General features: G+C 38.5%; 1 protein-coding gene across 2 annotated transcripts in view; it reads left to right on the top strand.

The window, feature by feature from the left end:
• Window positions 1–3,797: 3,797 nt before the first annotated feature.
• Window positions 3,798–26,048, top strand: part of GABRG2 (gamma-aminobutyric acid type A receptor subunit gamma2) — a 73,789-nt gene continuing 51,538 nt past the window's right edge. For both annotated transcript variants that reach the window (XM_026117515.2, XM_026117506.2), the window contains exon 1: window positions 3,798–4,603. In XM_026117515.2, coding sequence (XP_025973300.1) covers window positions 4,497–4,603 — 107 coding nt within the window. In that variant the 5' untranslated portion in view covers window positions 3,798–4,496. The remainder of the gene's footprint in view (window positions 4,604–26,048) is intronic.

Here is a 26,048-nt window from a genome sequence, read left to right as displayed (position 1 = left end):
CTTGCTATTCGATCCACCTCCATCCTGCTCCTCCACAAAATATCTGTGGATGTTTTGTGCACATGAATTAAGAGACCAGACCTTTAGATCTTCTACTTGCAGACTCTACCTTGTAGCCCCTTGACTGGCAGCAGTCCCACTTCAGCACAGACCTTTAGCTGTGAGCTAATAAACTAATAAGATAGCAGCAAAACACACACAACCATATACACACATACACAGTATAACAGCCTGTTAAAACAAAAGATATCTTTCTTCTATGAGGTGAATCTAGTCTGTAAGATTAATTTAATTTTTAGTTGTTTCCATTTTTTGATATACATTTATACATCTATCAATAAGCAGAAAATACGTATTAGAAGATAGCCCTGGGAAAAAGTGACAGATTGTCTCAAAGCTTAGAGTATAGTCTAAGAAATGCTTTATACTGGATGCCATTTTCCTCAGGAATTCAAGATTAATGTATTTCCCCAGAACTAGAATATGCAATGGGAATCTTGGAGGAAACCAAAATGCTATCAGTGTTATTACTACTATATATTTATACATAGTTTTAAACAAGCTATTGTTTAAAGTTTGTAGATTCATGCAGTTCAAAAGGCTTTTTTCCTATAACTAGGATATTCTATTTCTGGGTGAAAATATGTTTCCAAGCTCAAAAGATAGTTGATATATAATTAACAATATCTTCTAAATCATTAGTAGACAAATGAGCTACCTAGAAATGAAAGGATCATTTTCTGCCTTAAAAACATCTTTAACGTAGCCTATAAAAATCAAAGTCATCTCTTACCTAAATTTTATGTCACCTGAAAGACAGTGAGACTAGTTTCAAGAATATTTAGCCTTTTTATTTTTGGTCTTTGTCTAAAACAACACATACAATTACAAGCTGAAACATTAAGGACTTCAGGATAGGGAACATGAGGTATAAGAAAAAATACATGTAATCTGTTTGTGAATAACCTGGAGATACATTGGCATTAACAGTGTATTTATTTTTTAATTAACATATCTTTTATAGTCCTTCAATTTTTTGCATTTGCTTTTTCTTATCTATCCTTTTGTCTTCTTTGTTAACACACAATGCAATATTTGATACACAGGAAAAAGGGATTTTAGCAGTAAGGAAGAGCAAGATTTTCTTTTGGCTTAAAGACACAGACACTTAGTGCAATCCATGGGAGCTGGGACCCTATCTGTAACTACTAATGGCCCTAGACAAGCTGCCTGCCAAAGCAGGATGCTCTTGCAAATGGATGGAATGCATGTTTTAGGAACACTCATTCCTGTGTGTAATTATTTTCACTGATTTTTTTTCCATCCTATACCTCTAAGTCATATGTTACACAGATACTACATTTCAACTTGAAGTGCTCAGGAACAGGTTAATATGTGGGACTGACACATCACACAAAAAGTGTCAGGAAAACATTTCACACTAGGCAGTGTCTTCATGTAAATTTGGTCCTTTGTGATAATTTATTATGATGAAATTCTAAAACATCCCCGTCTGATATGAGCTCGTAGCCACAAAAAGTAGGAGCCTGTGTTTCAAAGACAAAATGTATTCAAATAGGAAAAAGCCCATTAGATTTTTGTTTGCTGGAGCAGTTACACCTGCTACATATAAACAAACTGTTCCCTGCAAAGTTGTCACAATATCCAAAGACTATAATATTAAAATGCGTAAAGGATAAAACCTGGTTTAGCTTTCTCTTCCCCCAGGCTGACGGTGCAAAGAATTGCAAGGACAAATTTGTATTTGGAATTACTTATGACCACAACTATTATTGCTTGGGTATTGGTGGATCAGTTTTACGAATTGTGGTCAAGTATTTTGACATCTAAATGACTTCAGCTGTGAGAGCTAATACCTAGGAGCACAGAGAAACACTGACTTGGCCTTTGCATGCTCCAGTGACTGCATTAGAGGCCCAGGCCCCTAATTCCCACTGCCGAAGGTAGCTTCTAAGGGTCAATTGCACACATCTGGAAATAAAAATATATCAGATGAATCTGGCTGAAAAATTGATCTTAAATCAATTAACCCAAATCTTATCGCCAAGGGGCCATGTTTCTCTAAGCACTAGAGGATTAGCATAACAGCATCTAACAACTTGTGGCATACCCTCTATGTGAGAGGAAGAATGGAAAAAAATCTTAAGACTTGGCACCAGCAGGTCTTCCTTCTGTTTCCAACCCCTTGCCTCTCTTGAGTACCATCATAAGCTGGATCTCTGGAGAGGATCTGCTTAACGATTTTGTAGGATGTCATGAAATTATTTTCAGAAAAACAAAGAACGTGAAAAAGTTTGCTATGGGACAAATTCCAGTAAATTCACTATAGCACAAAGCTAATATTCCACCTGCTCCAGCGGCCGCAGTTGCTGTAGCCAACACAATGGAAGTTTGCACAGCTCAGATTCTTAGGCCAGCTACAAACAATTTAGATTCCCTGATCAAAATGTACATTGCATCATCTCTCAAGGGGATATTTTGATAGCAGATGAGGGAGATTACAGCAGTAAAATCACAAAGGTGTCATGTTCACAGCTAATGAAGGGAACCATGAGCAAATGTTGATACTTGAATACGCGTACATATATATACACTTATATATATATTTAGAGATAGTGGGAGAAAATCTGGAATACTTTATAGATTTTTATCACAGAAGTGGCTGTATTTCACAGGTTAGTGAAGTGACATATAAGAAAAGGGCTGTTGACTAGAAATTTTAAGAATTAGGCTCATAACTTGTTACTTTCCCTGGAAACATTGTGTGTTCTGATAAACTCACAATGTCAGTGTTAGATCTGGGCCTGAATTATAGCAGAAGGACAAGCCCAGGAACAAGATATATTTCATTTGACTAATAACACTGACTTATCTCCTACTGTTGTAGTTAAAAATATGGTGTCTGGAAATGAAAAAAAAAATAGCTTGATACTGAAGGCTGTATCTGTGGGTTTTGAGGCTCTGGGGTACCAAATACTGTAAATTCCTACTTTTTATGCACAAATTTTGCTCTGGATTTGGACCTTGGGAATTGCTAGACTGGCCCGACTATTAGCAGGTTGGAGCAGGATCCAGGTGTTAAATCCAGTCAAGGCTAGACGAAGTCCAGACAGAAATCTTGATGCTTTTATTCCATTGGGAGCATTTCACTTGCTCTCCATTTGAATGTTATTTAAAAGAAATCTTTCTTTTTTTCTTCCTTGAATTGAATAGAGGGATGGGCTTCAAACTAAAGCAGTAGGAGGTCACGAGGCCCATCTCCTGATGTTTATGTTTGCACTTTAATCTTCTGGTTTGTAAGCAGGCCTGGGGAGACTTGAGGTTGTCTGTTTGCTTTGTATTTAGGCAGCAAAAATGTGGAGATCAAAAATTTGTTAGTGTGGGCACGGTTCAAGTGCCAGTTCTAGCCTGCCTGGGGCACTCCTCCTCTTGGAAGTCATAAGGTTCCCTGACTTTTTTTACTTCCCTGACAGCAGCTGAAATTGCATGTTTGGACAACGGAATTTGGCATGCTAGTTCCCAAATTCGGCAAGGTCTAGCTTTTATAACCACCTATTGTTTCCGTTCTCTCCAGGAGGCATTTCATGTATTTGCCTAGCCTGATTTTATTAGGGGGAGGGGAGATGAAAACCTTGCATATTCTCCCTAATCCTATCATACACTAAATCACCTCATTCATACTGACTCCACCAATGCTGCTTTCCCCATTTCCTGAGTTACTTAGCAACAACCATCCCTCCCTTTTCCACTCCCCCGATCCATCCTTTTTTTCTTCCCCTTTGCAATCACGATTTCCAGGCTGTTTAGAAAAATGAGGATGCTCAGCAGCGTAGGGCAAGCTTTTCCTTCCAACCTCCCTTTTTATGCCTGCCAGTTCCTTCTTGCTTCCAAAATGAAAATCCAGACTGCCTGCATATGTGTAATCAAAGGTTAAAAAGCACCCCGGCTGACACCACGCATGTGTTAATCTGTGCTGCAGCAGAGTGCATCATTTCCACTTTGACCTCAGAGTTAATCTGCATTCAGGCAGAAGCTCCATTGCTTTATTCTTTCTTTTCTTTTTCCTCTTGTTTACTCATTCTTCTGATGCATCGGATTTTGTTGCATGTGTGTGAGTGATCCTGTAACTGTGTGCATGTGTATGTGTTTCTCCTTCCCTTAACTGTTTTTATTCTGCGAGTGTGTGTATGTGGGTTTTTTTTTTCCTCCCAATTATATTGTTCCTCTAGATTTGGAAGCTGCTGCCTGCTGCCTGAGCTGACATTTTTTGATTATATCTGCAAAGGGCTTGTGCAGATCTAATTTCTGCCCCCCTGCATATTAATTCCCGCAGCTGGGCGCAATGTATCATCCCACTGACGGGACCTGGTAAGGAGGGGGGGAGAACCACTACCAAAAAAAAAATTAAAGAAGGGGACGGATCCATCTGCAACCAAGAGGAAAGGGGAAAAATAGAGGGGGGGAGAAAAACAGAGATGATTCCTCCAAATCCAACAAGCCTGGGGAGCACTGCACTCTTGAATCCTGCATTTTCTCTCAAAATGATGGTGTGGGCACTTGTGCTGCTCTCTCTCATCCAGTGGTAAGATGTGCTTTCTGATTCTGTTTGTTGGGGGGGGAGAGGGAGGGCTGGGGGGTGAAGATGCTGTTTGCAAATTCGCAGAGCTGTAGTGAGAATGCCGAAGGTTCGGATAGTGGCATTACAGTCATCTATCGCCTAACAGCTGCGATCTTTCTGTGTTTTATTTCTCTTACATTGTTGTTGCTCTGAAGCAGACAGGGAGGGTAAGCAGCGGGTGTAGATGATGGTGGTACGTGCCGGGTGTTTCATGGAATTTGATGCCATATTAATGAAGGCTTTTCTCGCTGCATTATTGTTTGCTACAGTGCCGGAGTCAGCATACGCCGGGTTTTGTGGGCACAATGTCAGTGCTTCCCTGCCCGTTTCCACCTAGGCAGCCACATCATGGCTGTGCCTGGGCTTCGGGGCTCCCGAGCGCGGTGCATTTTTTCAGTCCCTGCGAGGCAGCGCCAGGATTTAGGACCAAGGACAGAGATCCCGGGCTCTGCACAGCCCTCCCGAGAGGGCAGCTGAGCGCTGCCTGCATTTCCCCACATGCGAAGCGCTTTTAATGCTGACGGAACCAGCCGGGGAGGTAATAGAGTGTTTGCTTATCATAGTTCAGTCGTATTAGACAAATATTTACAATAGCATTTACCCCCACACACCGCCACACATACTGGTGGAAGAAAACCTGTGCATGCTGCATATGTGGACTGTATACATAAATGCAAATAGGTAAAAATCTTAACAGCAGAGGAAGAAGGAGTTTATCTGCGGATGGGTAGAAAGTGTGCGTGTTGGGGGGGGTCAGTACTGCTGCAGCGCCAAGTGTTACGCTGAACTAGCCATTCTTGCACAAAACTGTGGACTGTGCATTTAACAGGTTAGATCAGAAAGTAATACTGCATTGCAAAGTACCTGGCCTCTCAAGTGGTACAGACTTTCCCTCACAGTCGCACAAGCCCTGCTGTCATTGATACGTTAAAGTTAGTACCCACTCCCCTTTCTACTATTAACGCTCTCTCCAGGCAGGCTCCTTGTTCACATTTACCTTTCCTTCTCCACTCCTTTCCCCTGGACACTACCATACAAAAAAGTGACTTCTGTTTGTTTGCTTTTTAGTTTGCCTGCTTCAGCAAAATGAGACTAGGTAGTTGTACAGGTAGGACTTTATTTCTAAGCAAATTAAAAGGCCAAAACTATCGGCCAGGGAAATTAGAAGTTGCTCGTTTTTACAATAGTTTTCTTCACACAAAAAAGCTTGTGTGAAGAATTCCTGTGGAAAGAAATGCAAAATGGTTGAAAATGGGGTAGAAAGTGAACTAAAACTTCAGAGAGTACAAGGAGGGATACTTTGTTATCTGGAGTAAGACAGCTGTAAGGTTTCTCAGATTTTGTAAGAATTATTTACGAACACTATGAATAGAGCAATGGAAAATGAACTTTACAGGATTTCAGGCAAGCAGTTCACCTGAATAATGTAGAGGTCTCCAGCTGAGGTGATGACACCTCTGTTTATACTGTTTCATGTGTTTCTCTCTTCTTTCCCGTTGGAAAGTGTGTTGTTTACACAAACACAGGATCTCAGATTATCTAACCATAAGACTTCCACTACAAAAATCCCAAATAGTTATTTTAACCCTTTTTTTCCTTTCAGCTGTCTTGCAGATTAACATAGTCTGAGAGGAATTTCCCAAAATTCTTTCATGAGCTTTGAAAGAAACTCTTTGTAATGGAAATTAATGTTTTATCTCAGCAAAAGGTTCTGGTTTCTGTTCATAACCATCTGATAGCCAAGATGGTTCCCTATGACACCTTCCTGACCTCGTATTTTAAAGAATAAGTAGTATACAGAGAAGAAATATTAAATAGATAAGATCAAAAAGGAAGAAATCTTCTTAGTGCTATATGAAAATATTTTAGTGCGTTGACATGAAAACAGGCTTTTAATTCTAATAATCAGGACAACTTTCTCCTTCTGTTGTGGAAGCAGCCTTAATACTAGTTTTGGAAACTCATGGACAAAGACAGAGTTACCAAAGTTGATCCTAGATACTGTTTATTTATAAGCAGGATGAAAGCTTGCCTTTGTAAAAAACTCATCCAACACTTCAGAGGGAGGGGAGTATCCTTTCCTTATGTGCCACCTGTTTTGGACATTCAAATTGCTAGAGGCCAATGTGACCAAACACTAACAAACGTGCTCCATGTTATACACGTGAATAAATACATTGACATCAATCAGAGTATGCACAAAAGTTTAAGTACTTGCACAATTCAGCCAAGTAATTGAACAGATAAAAATGGATTACTAATATTTTGCAGAGCTTTTTTCCCATATTGACACAAACAAGCTATTTTCTGTAGAAGTCAATTGTTGCACTTCACTGGCACTTTAAAAGACTTGAGAAAGAAAAGGAAAGTTAGGGCATCGTTCTAGCCTCACTGAAAGTGGTTCAAATTCTAGCACTGACTTCAGCAAACCATGATTTCACTCAATTCAGAACACGTCGTGTCACAGCACTGCAATATTTTATCTTTAACATAATTTTATATCATTAATTTTATCACATAGAGTAAGTACATCCTTACAATTGTGCACATTAAAGCTTTAAGAAGTGCTTTTGTCTAATTTATCTCTGTACCATACTGCAGACTTCCTGCATAAAGTTCCCGTGTCAGCCTCTCACTCAAACCTGCCTCTGTGGCACTGTTGCAGCAACACAACAACCCTTGCACTGAACTGTTCAGTCCGTCCTGACTGAAGCAGCGGCTCAGTGAAAATGAATCAAGACCTAAGTCTGCATTTCTGAAATTTGTGCATTAAAATACTGGGTTTTAGAGGAAGTACTTTAAAAAAGTAAATAAAATAGTTTAATATTTGCACTCATTGATATGAAGTTTAATTTGGACTAATATGTGATTAAACTTATTGAACTTACAACTGGAAATTAATGTATGCTACGTGTAATAGAGCTCTTTGACCAGCAAAGTTTCTGACAGATTTAAAGCCACAATCTAAGCATTGTTTACATATAGAATTTATTTGCTATTTTTGCATAGTCCTTAGGCTTAACAAACTGTCAGCAAAAATCACATGAACACAGTGCAGAGTAATGTCTAGCTGTGTTGGACTGTGACTACTTTTAATTTGTTACTTGTGCCCAAGTAGTCACATGGCAATATTTCTGTGCTGCAGCTAGATATCTAAAATTGAAAACTGGCAAGACCTAGCTTGAAAAAGCACAAATCATAACTTATAACACTCATATTAACACCAAAATACTCTTGTGCATATGCAAATATGTGTATTTTTATTAGCATAGTTACTCGATATGGGAATAAATAAAAACGTTTTGTTTTTGTAGAGCACTAGCAGTGTGAACTGCATTCTTGTGCTGCATGGTAAGAGATGTATTAACAATGATGAAAAGGGGCAAGAAAATCCCTGAACTGAAGAGTCATTCAGAATTACTGTAAAGGTTGCTAGCATCAGTTTGGTATTAATTCTGCAGCTGTAGTTACTCATACACTAGCTTCCAATGCCTTTACACACTGTATAGCACTTATACTAAGTCAGAGGTCCCATAAAAGTCACCTGGAGCACTGTTGGAATAAGATGTTTCTCAGCAGGAGATTTTTCAAATTACAAAGAATGGTCCTATGTAAACAAAATGTCATGGCACAAAACGTGAATCTATGCGTTGTCCAACTATGATTTTATCATTATTGTTTATGTTACTATGAAACTGAAGGTTTAGTGCTGACTGGCCCAGATACTCCAGTGTTTGTTTCAACACTCTAGTGAATATGCCAAGTGATGTAAGAAAGTTTTTCAGAAAGCAGTTGAATCTCTGAAAATCTGAGAAGTAAAACTTGCTAATAAAAATGAAAAGTCTAAGATTTGATTTTATACATAACTACAGAAAAAATAGCATTAGAAATTATTCTAATCTTTTAAAGTAATATTTTCCTTTTGATTCATAGCGTATGTCTTCTCCATGGCCTTCCAAACCATGCTTTTGGGTCTTAAGCTTAAAGTGTTGTGGGCTTGTATTGATCCAGAAAAAAAATTTGTTAATTTGGATTGTGATTGCCTTCTTTTTCTTCCTACGCTCCACTTGCTCAGCTGAGATATGTCAAGATACTCTGTAACAGTCACTTAAAAATTAGAAAAGGAAGTATCCTTCCCTTTCTAATTCATCTATTCATTCCTATTCTGATAGGAACTGGAATCAGTAACAGCCAAACATGCTTATATGCTTGCTTAGGGTGTGCACTGAACAGTACAGTACTTTGCTGAGACACATTCAGGCAAGCTCCAAAACAGAGGCAGTTTAAAGGACCCAAGTCAATGGCTGGTGCTGTCCTGCACCGTGGAGATGCACTAGCCCATTTGAAGCTCGCTCCGTGCCCTGTAGCCTTTCCTTTATTATGTTCAGCCACTCAATAAAATTTTATATATTCCTAGTTACAAAGATTGTATTAGGGTACTAGTTTGTTTAATTATCTGATTATTTTTGCAAGCATTCAACAGAATGACTAGAGTTTACTGTGATTCTCTGCTTCACTAGTGGAGTCTGAACTCTGGCCTTGCAAATGCCTGTACCTGCAGCCACACGCACAGTCGTACACAGACGAAGAGACAGACTATGTGAAAACAACAGTCAAGAATACAATGGTACCTGAGGGCTGACTTCATATGAATTTGGGCTTAGAAGATAGACATATAAAATAAAAGGTTAATGTAGAGATTTTAGAACTGAAGTTTCATAAATTTTCATGCTTCTGTGCCTCTCTAGTGCTGTACATATTTCATGGACATTTACTGTACCATAAACTCCCTTAAACATAGATTTGACTGTCCATTTTCCCAGTGATGTCTGCTGAGAAATCAATGCCCTATCCTATACCTAATGCTGAAAATCTCAGCAGTCTTAGGAATCTCCTCAAATGATGGGCCTAGCTTTATCCCCTGTTTGACCCACTGAAGTCAGTCTGTTGCTGACAGAAAAGCCAGGACCTACACAGTAAAATTTCTTATGGTAGTTGTGTGTTCCTAAGTAAGAACTGGGAAATAACCCAAAGTTAGATGATAACTCAATAAGAATCTTAAAGAAGTGTTTCTTACACTGCATAATGCTTTTACTCTTTGCAAAAGCTTTCAACCTACATTCCTGCTAACTGATTTACAACAGCTATAAAACACTCTTTTTCTATCAAGGTGAAATTTGTTCTGTATAAAAGATTAGCACAATATGTATCAAGTATTTACACTCCACTTCAGCTCACAAATTGCAATGCAAATTGATCTTAAGTGGTGCACAGGTCTTGTGCTGGCCCTCTGGCCATAAAAGAGTTTCTCCATTAAAGAACGGGACTTGTTTTCTGTGAATGGAAGTTCTGAAAAAGAACTTGGAAGACTTTGTGGCAGTAAAAGAGAATAATACATGTTTGTTTATCTCTTTTTAGACAACATGTAACAACCGATGATAGAAATAGATGTCCAAGTAACTTCATCAGAATTAGAGGTGTGGGCTCAAAGGTGGAGGTTGTTTTCCTTGAGCAAGTTACATGCACTATATGTTGAATAAAAACACTAAATTCCTGCAGGAAGAACCAAGAAAGATACACAAGTTCCAGAAAAAGAGTCCAACACCATAGTCAGGTAACTATAAGGATTATTAGGGAAGGAAGAGCCTGTTTCACAGAATGAGACTAAATGCAAACTTACTGAGTGCTAATGAAATTAGGGAATATGACTGCACCAATGGTATTTGGATATATTCAAAATAGAAAAAACAGGGTAAAGAGGTATCTTAGCTGAAGGGTAAAAGTGATATGAGAATGGAACAGCATAAACTAGCCATTCTAAACATGCTGATATTAGACTTTAGACTCAATATTCATTCTGATGACTTAAAACCTAATGTTCATTGCATGTTTCTATTTCATACTGGATTATGGTCCAAACCATAATGATGCCAATAAAAAGTATACTGTGAGACTCTCAGCTCATCCGATGTATGCACATATGGTGGCATATTATCTTTACAAGCATTTTATTTAGGTGAATTCCTATGTCAGAAGTGCTCCAGTACAATCAGTAGGAGCTTTGCTGTTCTCTGAATTGGATCCAGTTTTCCATGCATGATGTCCAGAAGTAGCCTGCTTGGTTTGGCTCTTCCAGTTAAAAAGAAATTCAGTTTTGCTTTATGCTAGAAGGTGGAGAAATCATCATTTAGTTTTATGTTTGGAAACTAGAAAATAATATTGTTTGCTTTTAAACATGCCATGTAAAGTGTTAGAAATTCATTTATATCAGAAAGTGTAACCATCTCCTTCAATGTGAGAGTGAATTTATACAAAAACTGTATTTTTTCATCCATATGGAAAAGGAGTAGGCAGAGGGAGATAGTGGGTACATATTTTCACAAGTCCCAGCATCTGCCAACAGGCTGAGATAAACTGAGGTAAAGGAGGGGTGAAGGTGGTAGGTTGAGAAAGCAATTGGGGAACAGTGAGGAATTATATCTACTGTGATTCTGGGGTATTCATATAGTTTTGACTAGATTCTGACACAGGAGTCTCATCACACTGAATTTGGGTATTCTGTCTCACACACAGTGCAATCCTCTTATTTATATGACTGGGTAATATTTTTAATGTAACTTCTGTTACACAGAAAAAGAGAGAAGTGCTTGGTTTGGCGCTGCTGAAAGCCAGCAGTGGGGAGAAGTAATGCAGTGACTGCATAAGCACAAGAGAAATTAAGCAAACACCTTCCCATATAAATGGCTATCTCAACTGCATAATGCTTCACCACAGGATGTCCTAAGTGACACAGAAAAAGTTGACCACAGAAGCATTATTTTTTGTCCCTTATATAAAGAACATAGAGCACCCAATGAAAGCATCATTGGCTGGGCTGAAAACTTACAAAAAACCCAGTATTCTTTCTACTCAGTAGCTGCAGAGCCCAAAGGTTTATATAGATGCAAAAAGAAGAAAACTACATCAAGGGCCATTAAACTCCGTGGTAGCACTTCATTACGGGAAATCTCTAGCTGCAGATTTCTGGAAGCCGAGAGGTTTTACCACGGAAGTGTTGCTATATGCTTGACCTGATCTTTTGCTCTTAGCTAGGTCTGTGCTATGGGCATTTGTCAAAGGCAGGATATGGGGCAAGATACATGGTTGATTTGACCCAGAATAATCATTACCTTACCCTCTTATGTCTGCAAAGAGATGGCAGGTAATAGAACTTCACTTATTTATACAAGAATCTCAGTGCAACAAACTATTAAGTATACACTAATGTGCAAGTCAAATCCTGTTATCTACGAGATCAGTTATATTTTTTCAGATTTTGTTGAAGGACATTTTCACACATAATTATTAATGTACAAGGCAATGTGTAGGCCTAACTGTGAAATCTGGCCATTTTATATGAAACTAAATGTTATTTCTAAAAGATAGAACTTTCATCTATTTGCAGACAGCCAGCAAAACATTAAAGGAATCACACTTTAACAAAACCCAAGCCAACATATATGGATTATCACCATAAACAAAATGTCTATATGTGGCAAGAAAACTATTTTAAAAAATGAAGGAGAATAATGAGCATTTTGAAAGGAATGGAATGAGAAGAAGATATCTATTTTTTATGCTTGCATTAGCTCTTTCCAAACGATGTAGGTAATCATGTATGAAATTGTATTTTTTACTGAATGTCATCTTGGACTCCAGTATGAACCCTTGAGATGAAAGGCTAGCTGGCCTCTGAGCCATTTACCTCTCGTTCTATAGAGTGATGATGAGAAATACATTTTAAAGAGGATAGATCTCATGCCTACCCAAAATAACCCTCTGACAGAATTCCCTGGAAATCAGTGGGTGATAGCAGAAAATGAGTGTTTTCCTTCAATACTGATTCAATGTTATATTGTGTATCATAAATAGCATGTTCTGGCCATAGGAAGCTTTCGTTAATCCGTAGTAAGATATCTTCAGATAAAAACGGAAGTCTGCTGCTGTGACAGACTGAGGATTATCTACTAAATTGCACTTCCGCTCAACTTATCCTGCAGAAAAATGTCCCTTAGATTACTCTACAAGAGAAAAGAGAAAAAGAGAAAGAACAAGAACAAGATCAATTAGGAACAATTAATATTAATGAGGCAGTTTTAGAAAGCCTTATTAAACTAATCGATATGTTATTCAATATATTATTAACTACTACTGTACTTCTGGGACCCTCTGGCTCATGCATACTTGATAGAGAAACTGTGCCACCAAACCATGCTCAGTTATCCCGAAAACAGTCAGATAAAGACAACAGTCATTTCTTGGCCACTTCTTGTAGAACCCATAAAAAGAAGGTATAGGATGTACTCTGCTTTTCTTCTCCACAAACTGATGAATACACAAAAGACTTCACACTGTAGATTAATACTGAAAAGGCTTCAACCAGCTGTACAGCAAATACTGGCGCAGGTAAGGGAGAACGGTTCAGTAAGAGGGCTGCAATCATCATAACTTTTTGATATCCTGAACCACATCTCTGGTTTCAACATTCACAGGCCAAAGGACCATCCTATTAAATTTAGGCACTCAGGCTGCCTCTGTGTGCTGAAAACAAATCACCTGACCTAAAAAAGTCAATAATACAGTCCTATATTCAAATCACTAGCTCATGCTTATCTGTGGCAATGGACACTATTTTAAAAACAATTAAGAAGTCATGGCTCCGAAGAGATACCAATCTAAGGGCAAACAAGCACACAGATGTCAGTGAACGAAGAATACCACTAAATAATCAATATACAATTCAAATTACAGTCAGCTTGACTCTCTAGAGATGCATCACTGATACAGATGAATCCCTCTAAGAGGGACTTAATATGGAGTGTAAGGACTTTACAGACACTATAAACAGAAGGCAGAAAAGAAGGAGATACAGAAATGATTTTCAGAATTTGAATTACACAGAATTTTGAATATAGTGGCAAGAAGCCTGGTATTACTTCAGAGAGGAAAGCAGCACAGGGATTCGGATAGACAAGCTATGTGATCAAATTAACAGACAGATGACAAATGCAACGCAGCCTTTTGTATGAAATGAAGTTAGGCCGTGTGTATGTTTTGGAAGTTAGAGACAAGGGAGATTCAGTGCTCCTGTGAGAGCACAAATGAGAAAATTGATAGTAGTTCTTGGTTATGCAGTCAAAGGAGAGAGAAGCTCCTAAAGTAACTCCCTACTGGAAGTATCTTTGGTGAAAGGAGGGTGATGCAGTAAGAGGGTTTGGAAGAGGAGATAAGGATTGCGATCCATGTAATGGTATTTACAGGCAAGAACTGTCCTAGTAGCTGAACTTGAAAACTGAGAAAACACCTTTCCACTTCTGTGTAAAGAAACTGAAATAATGCATTTCATTCCTACAGCCTGTGAACCCAAGTCTGTTTGTGTATTACAATTTGGTTTTGTAAGGTAATAGACAAATCACTATTTTCTTGGAAGATGAGGATTTGGAAGAAGGGAAGGTTGCCAGTGGTAAAACACTTTGAAGATCTTGGAATAAAAACATAAATACTGCTGCTTTTTTATGGAACCAAAATAATTAACTAGTGTCAAAGACTGCATTGTAGTGAATAAACACCTATGGCTATTAGTAAGCTTTTTGGGGCAAGGACAATCAACATTATATTCATAATGATTTCTTATTTTATTTTGCTGGTTTCTAAAGGAAAGGCTCAAAAACCTCACTAAGCTGCTTTAAAGACTTAAAGCATGTGCTTAAACTGACTTAAAACCTTAATAAATCTCTAATGTAGCACATGAGATTAAACCACCACAAATCTTTAAGGCAAAATTCTTAACTTCCAAGTCCAGTGTAACTAATCAGGCTCCAAGCCATATTTAAGAGGCACTCATGGGCAAGATAAAACTACCGTTCCCTATCCCTGGTTGTCTTGATACAGAGCCACAACTCTGCCTCCTTGATGTCAAACAACCTGTGGAACTACGATACCTGTGTTTTCCCCAGGTGAGGACAGTGTTTCTTTCCTCTCACAACATGCCACCACTGCCTCTAGAGAGAGTTCATTTCTCAGTAAGAGCATTAACCAATTCCAAATTATTCATTGCTATTAATAGCCAATCATTTTTAACACTTGACTCTGGGTAGACTCCTCAATAAGGATTATTTCTATAATGAGTTCCAGAATTTACTATTCAGTCATCTAAGGATTATCTGTGTGAAAACAAACCATATATGGATTTGATCTGAAAGGGGAATGAGAATAATTTTAACCTTAAAGATTTCAGAAAGTGTATTTTATTTTAAACTTTGCAGTAAAATTTGTCTTTGGCCAGAGACCAAGAATTTTAGCTCATGTGGTAACTTTGAAAAAGTTTTAAGTGTGTGAAGATTTTTATAGAGTATTAGAAGAGAAAATTATTTGCAGCTTTAATTATATCATTTCTTAAGGGAAAAAGAAAGAGAAAACATGCTATATCTGTAAAATCAATTATTCTGTTACAGTCCCCAAAGCAATCTCTCTCTTATTCTCTCTATATAAGATAAGCAGCAGAGGTGATTTAATTTGTTGTAAAATGTATTCAGATTAAAGAATGAGAAACATCTGTTATCTGTAATTGTTCTACCTACATATGCAATGTTCTAAGCTCCCCAGTAAAATAGTAATGAAAAGATTTAATGAAAAAATTGGAAGCTTAATAACCAATTTATGTCCGACCATAAATAGTACAATAGGACTTTAATAGGACTTGTCATTTTAGTTTACAAGACTTCCATACAGCACGTGAAAAATATATTTCGCTAAGAGAGACCTCACGTCTGCCAGTGACAGCTTGGGAGACAGTGGCTGAGAGGCAGCTAAATGGGTGCAATCCTGCAGGGTTCTGAGCATTCTGGCCTTCATCCAAGAAAGCACTTTTACTTCTGTTGAAATGTTTACTAGCATAGTTTTCTGCACCAGGACCAGAATACTGAGCAGTCAGCAGTATGAAGAACATAATCCTGGAAAATCTGACAGACGTAAGCAAATTGCCAACATTGCCAATAAGTGTATTCAGGTTATATCCTCTCTTCTAAATTATTTTACTGGGAATGTTCCCTGGAAAACTGCAGGGCTTGGCATAGTACCTGTTCTTTACTTAACAAAATATTTTCAGGCATATTCACCAAAGTTCCTAGAGTTTCAGGAGAACAAACTGCATTTAAGCTTCCAGCTTCACTGGCTTCTTGGGGAACTGCTTCTCAACAACACTCTGCCAAGTATTCTGCATAAGTCTGCACTCAGAAGAAGGTATTGGACCCATAGCAAGTGAAGCTGAAGATGGATTTATCCATATGGGAGATAGGCTTTGAGCAGTAAAACAAAAACAAACAAACAAAATTTTTCCTTAGCTTCTGCTCATGTTCCATTAATTTTAGAATTTTGCCCTCTTTCCAAGAGTTCAGGTCTCCATCCTCAGCTGATGGTCCCAGCTGGCACCCACTCTAGTCATGAAAAGACTCTTCCTGTTTTTAAAGATCAGTGATGCAATTTGGATAAGATCCGCCAAGGACCAATGTAATCTTTGAATCATCTTGGTGCTGTCAGGTGCTCTACATTTTTTACTCAAGAGCCCTCTGTATCAAATCAAATCAAAGCAATTCCTCTGTACCCACAGAGAATAGGGGGCTGAAACCATCTGCTTTTTGCCAATTACCCCATGCTTAGTTGTCCTGAGATCCAGTGCTGCTGCCCTAAAATGTCTTCACAGATCTTGCCTCAGGGCTCATGAACTCCACAGCCCCTATAAATGACACCACGTGCATGCGGTGCTGATGTCTCCGAAACAGAGCGCCCAAAGGCTGGAACTGGACTAACGCAAGACAAGCTAGTAATGTCAGAAAATAGCGGTTGCCTATCACTGCTTGGCCTCACTCCTGATCACCTTTAAAGCTTATTGCTGGTGCAGTGGCCTTGGTGGATGCTCCCTGGGAGCTCTGATAAAGGGGCCAAGGAAACCGTGGGGGCCTGGACACTGTGTCCTGAATATATGGACATTTTGTTTTATGTTTGAAGAAGGCTCTGCAGCACATTTACTGGATCCATTGATTTAGTCACAGCCTAAAGCTGCAGTGAAGGTGAGGGAGGGGGTGAAAAATCCTCATATAATCTGAAGGAAACATCTTCACTTTTGTGTCTCTCTCTGTATTTTGTGCAGTTCTCCATGGTATCTTCTGCACTTTGCATAATTCCATTGCTAAATGTATTTTGAAACTCTATTTACCTGAGTCTGCATCTCTGAGACCTTGATGTGGTTTTGCCCCTCTAGGTATTTCAGAAATAAATCAGTAATAGTTGTACCCTGTAATCGTTGTTCTCTGTGAAGTTTTGGTTAGAAATATTTTTGGAATATGTTTATGGCTACATCTACTGCTATTTCTGACCCCAGTAGCCAGTTCCACACACTAATCAAATTCACTCACATGCCCTTTCTTAGCTTCTGCTGGTACTGTTACTGTTCTGATTCTTGCCCTCTTTATGAGTTATGAAGCATGTCTTTCTCTGTCCCTGAATATCTTCTACTTTTGAATTGAGCTCCTAGCAGTTTTCTCTTTAAAAATTTCATTCTTTTTGCAACAACAAACTTCTCTGTTTGATCAGAAGTGGAGCAATGACAATTAATAAAATAAAATTCCAATATATTTATGCGGGAGAGTCAGAAAATGTGTACCAAAATATTTCTGGAGGAAAAAGAAAAGCCTGGGAAGCATACGTTTGTGTATGTGTGTGTGTGTTTGTGTGTGTGAAACAGGAATTGCTCCTACTTTCTTGGTGTTTTGACTAGCTTTAACAGTCAGTTAAGTATAAGGGATTGGAAGACAGGCTTTGCAATGATCATTATGCCTAATGTCAAGCCCACTCAAATGTCAAAAATCTGAAAGCTACGTAGAATTTGCATGTTATGTGCCTTACATTTTTACTTATCGGATACTGATAGAAGGGGCAAAAAGGGAGAAATAAGACACCAGTTGAATGAACACATCCTCAGTTTCTTCTCGATAAAGTTGTTGAGTCAGCTTATCATTTATTAGTTATCATCATTAAAACAATTTACCAGTTTTCAAAAAAAAAAAAAAAAAAAAAAAGCATAGAAAGTTGAATATAATTGACAGTGAGATTTTCTTTCTATGGAATAGATAGCCCAAGCATATGTTTCACATCTTTTTCTATACCATGGCATTTCTTTCTGAGATTATATCCCAAAATATTTGTCATCTTCGGGGCATAAATAGGAAAAGAAGAGGTTGCAACTCTGCATCAGTACCACCCTGGAAGGGCCATTTGTGAATTATAACTGTGTAGCCCTGCAATAGAGCATTGCCACTGCTAATAACAGGCCATAAGCCTGAGTTTGCAAGGCCTCCCAACTCAGGCTTGTCAGGCTTGCTCTGTCCAAACTTTCCTTGACCCCTCGCAGCTTTGTTTTACTTGGTTCAGCTGTGACAGCAATTTCTCTAATTGACCGGCTGTTTATGGCTAATTTGTTTTACTTTTATTTATCTTTGCATTGTACAGTCATAGTTATAGGTAGCGAGCAGTTCCTCTGTGCAGAAGGAGACATGTACAACTCTAACACAACGAGGGCGTGTAGAGGGTTACAAGCCTAGTATGACAGCAATGGCCTGGAGAAGCGGAGACATGGGATGTAGCGTAGAGGCGCACAGGCATGGGGTGATATGAGACGGGGCACAGGCTGGCACTGGATACCCCACAACTATAAACCACCCCCAACAGTCAGTTAAAGAAATTCAGACCTGGACAAAACTGGTTTAGGGGTAACAAAGAGAACGAGGAAGTAGCATCTAGCATAGGCACCACATATAGTAAAATCAGATGTAACGCGAAGCAGCAGACCAGTGAAGAAAGAGCAAAGGTGTAAAAGTGTGTTAGCAAGTATATAAAAACGAGACTGGCTGAGATAGCATTAGCTTCCTCCTTCATTTCTTCAGTGTCAGGGTTAGATCAGCTAGAGGGTCTCCAAAACAATTTTGCCTTCAGAAATGCTCAGTTGTTTAAACAAGAGGAACCACTAGTCTAATCCCCTGGACCAAATGTCCTGCCCTGCAAGTGGTTTCAATTTATCCAAAGGATAAGTCTTTGATGGGATCCTGGTGTCTTCACAAGGGACCAGAGCCCATTCTCTGCGTGACTGAAGTAGGGGCTTCCAGTTTATTTCCTCTTAAAGGCATCTAAGTTTTACACACCAAAGCCTCTCTGCAAACCAAACAAATGTGCAAGAAGTCCTCATATACTTGAGAGATTTGCTTCAGAACTGCTCTACTGCTCTCAATCAAAACACTAAATACAGACACAGCCTTGTGAGTGACACAACAAGCAAGGCTTATGGAAGGAGCAAATCTACCAAGAAGTCAGAAAGCAGCAGCAGAAGTGTAGGACTGAAACGTGATTCCTGAGAGTCTCTTACCGTACAAAAGGTGGAAGAGGAATTTTGCAGATACAGATCTATCAGCTCATATGCTACCTGATGAAACCTGGCTCCTCTGACAGCTCTGTGAAAACCAGTTTCTGCCCCTAACAGTGAGAGTCTACAATATGAGTATTCAGAGGCCTTTTGTTTTTTTCTTACTCTGTTGCTTGATAATAATTACTCTGTCTTCTGAGATATATTGAAGTTTAATCCACGAATGCTTTTGGACATGCTTTTTATATTGCAAAGTGATCTCAAATTGGAGAGGCTTAAGAAATAACATTTTTGGAAGTGATTTATTTTAATATTCATTGAATAATTTATTGGAAAAATATTTGCAGAATGTATCAGATCTTTACTGCAGAATCTGATATCATCTACCACAGGAAAAGGTTCTGTAGCTCCTTTCATGGGGCACTACAAATAGAAGAATGTTCTTCTTGTTGCCTTCACTGGTGGGAAGAAACACAATCAGCCGTTCCCTCTGAACGAGGCAGTTAATATCCTCTTATTTAAGAATGGGAGACTGAAATACAGCTCTGACTGTGCTACTGGATTATGTCCTGACCCACTCTTTTGGGGGGAAAGTTTTCTTCATCTCCAGTATGAAGGAAGAGATTTCCTACGAAATAAAGCACTATTCTGTGGGATGAAAAGGTCAGAAAATTGCCACTGAATAATCCTGTCTGGGTGCATATAAACAGAGAGGTGCTGATGAGCCTTATCCAGAAGCTAAGATGTTCACACCTCCCCAGAATTAAGGGGCTCCGGACATGAAGCCATCCCAATAATACTAACCACCAAGGAAAGTCCATTAGACTTCCACAACAAAACCAACACAGGCCATTTTATCAGAAAAAAATAAATTACATATGCGTATATTCAGACACACTTGTTGACAATTTTCCTGCTCAGCTGACGTAGAGACATTAACTTGCCACTTACACTCTTAATGTATCGCACATCTACCCTGTGACCAGGACTAAACTCCACACCCATCCCTGCACAGTCTGTTCCATGAGCATGAGTGCAAACGGCGTCTTGCATGATATAAGTTAGTTTATCTGGGAACACATGGGTTACTACTGGTTACCATGCATTAAAAATGAAGTGAAATCAGAAGCATTGTTAAAAAAAAAAAGAACCCAAACAGTTTTGTTTTCACTATTTGCTTACACTCATTTTGTGAATGAGTTTACTTCATGATGAGTTAACTAAATAACTGTGTGTGAAACAACCATCCTCTGTTCAATCAGCTTTCTTCAAGACATATTCTGTCTGATAAACATTTCAGTAATGATCCTTCCATGATCTGAAAGGAGCAAGAAGTAAGAATATACTCAGGATAAACAAAAAAGACATGCTATACTGTTTTTAACTATATAGTTGATGGCCTCCCTAATCATCACCTGCTTTACAAGAGATGGGGGCTAAATGTGGCTGCTAAGTGTGATGCCAGTATGATTACCAGCAATGAGATCTCATTTCCAGCAAGGCATGGTCAGTGATTGTTTTTTCCTTCCTAATACAATGGTTTGTCATCATGTCTAGTCTCTAGCAAGTGCAAATAGTAAGGAACATATTTGTGCCTATTTACATTGTAAAACTGGTATATGCTTAGATGCAGAGACGATATAACTTATCTTCACCAACACCTTTCAGCAAAAAGCATATTTGCAACACAAAAATAGATTTGTTCATAAGTGATGAGGTGTTAAGATTAGCTAAAGCTCACTCAGGTAGAAGATGCAGTCCAAAGGTGTCTCAAGGTAATGGAAACACGTAGACATGCAATAATACTATGTTAGCGTAGTGAAATAAGATAATTGGATGCCCTTCTTGAATCACTTAGCAAGAGTGGGAACTGTAGGAAACCTGAGGAGTGGGTTTACTTCAGCAGGAGCTCTGCTGAGCAAGCCTCAGAGGTGTTCATTCGGACGCAGGCAGACCTGAGGACAGGACTTGTGAGTGGGAATGCCAGTTCTAGGAAACAGGGTGGGGTGTCTCTATTTGGATCAATGTCTTAAGCTTGATTGATAATCTGCAAACTAAAAGGAATAAAGAAAAATGTTGCCATCATGGATTGCTAAAAAACTTGTTTTGTTTCCCTGTATCTCTGTCTAAATTTATGAACAGATTAATCAGGCCATTGACATTCCACTGTCCGGAGTAGACACTGTTGATCTTGCACTACCTTTGCTCTCACACAAGACCAGGATCCCCACGAAACTGAAGCTGTACCCTCAGTAAACAGCACAGGATAATCTAATAGCTGATAACGGAAGAGACAGGTTTGGAGAAGAGGGCTCCTACTGACAAGCATTACCTGTAATATCCTTGGCTACAGGGGTGCCTCAGCACTGCATGTTTACACTAAATTTCAACACTAATAAATGATTTCCCGATGTAAAATAAACTACTTCTCACTTTCCTGCACTTAAGCCATAATAGAAACACCCTAGTTCAGCCTTGCAAGAAGATGAGGAGACTGTAATCTCTTCTTTATTCTGTGCTCTGCATAGGGATATTCAAGATCTAATTCTTTATGTCCAAATTACATTGTCATTTCTGTTGGAATATACGCTATTCTGAGATCAGTATTATGTAGTACAGATGCAGCGATAATCTCCAGGTCAATGACTTTTTTTAATGTTACCCCATAAAGAATATGTGAAAAGAAAGGAAAAAAAAAAAACCACTTTGTTTTCCCATGAAAATTTTCTTTTTAACCTTGTTAATGACAAAATCAAGAATCATGTCCAACAAATGGCTTTTTCAAAGATGAGGAAGACAGATCTATGGCATTTATTTGCTTCCTGATCTTAACTAAGAAATCCATTGTAAAACTGGGGGAGCAAGGGAACTTTCTTTTTGCCATTCTAATTGCTTATAGCTTTGTCTTTGTAGTAATATTTATGACAGGACTGTCAGGCACAAATCACTAGGTGCTCTGTACAGTGGGGTATTATTACCCCAGTGTTTATTAAATGACTTGGCTAAATACAGCAAGTAAAAGGACATAGGTCCTTTAACTGGGATAAGCATCCAATGTTCCTGATTCCCAGCCACTACTCTATTGTGTTTTGCTGTGTACTGAGAGAAAAAAGGTGGGAATGAAAACATTCACTGAGAGATTTCATTCTAATGAGGATTTATATTCTGTTTACCTTGAATTTTAAAGATCACATCTGTGGGCAAATAAAAGGTATTCTAAATCTCAAAAAAAGTTTGGGAGGGTTATTCAATAAGCAAAATTGCTGAAATTTGTGGCATATCACATGTTTGATTTCAAATATTGACAAATAATGGTGTGAAGTTGACTACACCATGAATGATTGCTCCAGAAATGATTTCTCTCTGGGTAAAACTGCCATGCTGACAAAATACAGAAAAAAAGTTGTGCATGTATTCTGTCAAAACATGAATAAGAGTCCTTCATAGGATATTACAGAACAAGAATCATTATTCTTTCATTTTTCAAATTTAATGAGTAATAGCATTGTTTTTCTGAGTTATTGTTGTTTAAATAGATGGCTGGAGGGCCCTTGTGTTTTCCTAATCTTACTCACTGAGATTAAAATTAAATTCTTTGAGCCTCTTGATAAATTACAGTGAGATTTTCGAACAGTCTTTTCTACCTTATTTGGGAAGAGAAATTACATATAGTGTAACAGATGACAATTTGATACAATAAAATGCAGCCAGGAAAGATGATGAGAGCTCACACTAAAAAACACCTAGTCAGATCACATTTTCAGTAATGGCCATTAACTTGTCTCCATTTCTTGAGCTCTGCCAGCTATAGCTGAAATCCACAGTAGCTGAGTAATAGCAAAAGGAGACAATCATGCCCAAAGTGCCTCAGATTTTGCATCCAGAGAGGAATAGAACAGTTTTAAAAGAGAGAGAAAAAAAATTAAAAAGGACAAAAAGAAGGAAAACCAAAAAATAAATCTTCTAAGGTTCGCATAATTCCAAGGCTACACCTTTTACAATTACATACAAGATAAACCTAAGCAAAACGTATGATGCAGAAAATATCTGAGATTATTTCTCCTTTTTCCATTCATTTCTATCTAATGCTTACTTTCCCTGTGGAACCTCTGACTGCTCTTAAATGCTTGCTATTTAAATGTGTAGCGATAACAACTGTAAGAAGAAAAGAGATATGCAAGTAGATTACATAACCTCCAGCAAATAAAATATAAGAAAACATATTCATACAAAATTCCAGCTCAAAAAATTTGAAATAATCGTCTTAAGTTATGGGGGCTTGTCTGAATCATGCGATCCATCCTGGACTCCTCCAGAGTTCTCACAAGTATAAATGTTACTCTTCCAGCTCAGGCTGTTCACAATGAATGATGTGTGCTTGTTTCTATAATTGTCTCGCCTGTTCCTTACTGGCTATACATGTTGTTTCATTCCTCTGCTTTTTGCTAGCCTTCCTGGAGGTAGCATATATTTCCTGTCTTTGCCAGAAAGTCTCATATTGTAGTGTAATTCCATTTTGGTCAAATGTATCAGTCTACCCGGACAGATCTGAAGATGGAAGTCCTTTATCAACTTACTCAGCCAACGTGCCTCAACCTTCTGCTGCAGAAATGGCTTCTAGATTGTCTAGAAAATAGACATTTCAGTCTCCATTCTCATTTGGTTCTATGCCAAGACTGCTAACAGCGGTGTCTGCTTCTAGTAATTTTGGTGACAATTGGCCATAAGCCCATTCAGTTTCTACTAGAAATATTTAAAACATGACAATGACCTTCATGTTTATTCTCAACTTGAATACAATCAATTGCATAGATTCAACTAATCACAGGCCAATTTTTCAATACAGTGAAGTCACAGTAGAAAACACTGTAAATACTATAAACCAGGGTCGCATGCTCAATAAATACACTCCAAACATTTTTTAAGGCATTTCACAAACTTATAGGCAGCACACAAAACTTAAACTAAGTTGAATTTTTCTTTTTCAACCTTTCTGTGTAAACACTCCTGCTGTAGTCAAATTCAGCTGAATCTGCATATATGGAAAATAGATGCGTTAAGTGCAACTACTAGGGGCTAAAATTTATGATGTGATAACGAGCAGTAGCTAATGTAAGTGAATGTCTTGGGGTGGATACAGAATGGCTGTAAGATAAACCAGTCTGCTAAGATTGACAGTTTTATAGTGGCTAATAAAAAACCTGAATGCCATGCAATATTTTAGTAGAAGTCAGCGAAGAGATTTAAGTACTGGACTGCGTTACTTGAAATGGCTGACAAGTGCCAGTGAGGATGATGTGAGCTGCTGAATGACTGGAAGAAGGCCTGTAAAACCCACAGTATGACACTTGGTTGCTGTGTTGCCAGATACCATCTTACGCAGTGCAAAGAACAGTGCAAATATTCACAGGAATTGGGCCAGGCTTTAAATCTCCATGTAGGCATAATTTTCAAAAATCACTTAGCATGGATTCTTTGACTACTGGCAATCCAGGGTCTTCATGTACTCTCAGTCCTCTGCTGGGAGCACTCATCTGTGCTACTCCAGTGATTCCTGCATTTAGAGCACTCACTCTGCAACTTGTGGGCTCAGTCCCTACTTAAGTGTTTCAGCTATAACTATTGATCTGTGAGAACTGCAGTATTATTTTTATGCTTTTTTCTTGTTCACTTCAGTACCTCTGTGACTTAGGAATGACTGAGAAACTGAGCTTTGTTTTCTTTTTAAGCAGTGCTGCTGGTTGTGAAAGAAAGCTGACAGATGTGTGACGTTTCTCATTTCTAACTGCATTTTCTGTTGTGTTAGCAATCTAGGACTTTAGTCTGATCATTTTATGAGAAGTTTACAAAGCACCACACCATATTTCTTTTTGAATATTTTCAATGATTTTAACAGCTCAAGGAATGATAGCTTTAGCAGTAGCAATTGTCTAGCAAATAAATGATCTAGTACAGGTGACCCACCTAAAATCCAGCCTACTGAAAACATTAAATAGGGCTAAAACCCATTCTCTTTCTCGTTTGTGCTGAGGGTTTCCCAAGCCTCCCTCATCACATGACTCTGTCAGGTGTCCAAAACGCAACTAATACACCCTTATGACCAAGTCTCCTCGTGTACATCGTGCAGTGGACATCTACTTTCAGACATGTGAAACAGCTTCACTATCCTGTGAGATGATACAGCTCTGGATTATTGTCACGTGACAACCTCACTTTTATTTATATAACAAGGGAAAGGTTGACACATACAGCCCTCATGAGTCTCTGTAGGAGTCTGTGTACCCCAGGCCTTTTCCAAGGTTGGATATTTCTGCTATAGGAAAAGTCCTAGATTAGCAGATACATTGGAACTACCTGCACTGTCATTTCGAATTTCTTTTTATTTAAGAATGATATGAATTTCTCTATTTGTAGAGTTAGAAATTACTGATCTATTTTCCAGCGTGACTTACATGATGTGATAGATATATTCCCTCTTCCAGAAGAAATATAGAAATATCTTGTTTAAGCCGACATCCAGCTCCTCCTTCTTGCAACCTGGGTACCATGTGGTTGTGTGAGTTACCTTGGGAACTTCAAACTTAGCTAAGTCTCTCTGAAGATGACTGAACTGCTGATGAGACTGTTGGAGTAAATGTCCCTAAGAGCCTGGGGACGTAATGAAGGACAGGTTAGCTGGGTGTAGTGCCATCATTCTGTCCAGGTACTGTTGCATACTTCTGTGACACTGAAGACCTCAAAGAAAATAAAGTACGAATAGCAGCTTCACAGTGGAGGGGATATGATCTTTGATTACAGAAGCATAGAAACACATCTTATACTACTGGATGTATGCTTTACAATTCAGTAGACTTATGTGGGTGTAAAACTGAAGTAAATTGGTGTTCACTGAATCAGTATAACCTCCAAGATTTCTCTGTAGAAACACTTCAGCTATTGGCAGATCACTCATGTTTT

Source organism: Dromaius novaehollandiae, chromosome 15, assembly GCF_036370855.1.
Source record: "Dromaius novaehollandiae isolate bDroNov1 chromosome 15, bDroNov1.hap1, whole genome shotgun sequence".
Taxonomy (NCBI): Eukaryota; Metazoa; Chordata; class Aves; order Casuariiformes; family Dromaiidae; genus Dromaius; species Dromaius novaehollandiae.
This window is presented reverse-complemented; position numbering and strand designations above follow the sequence as displayed.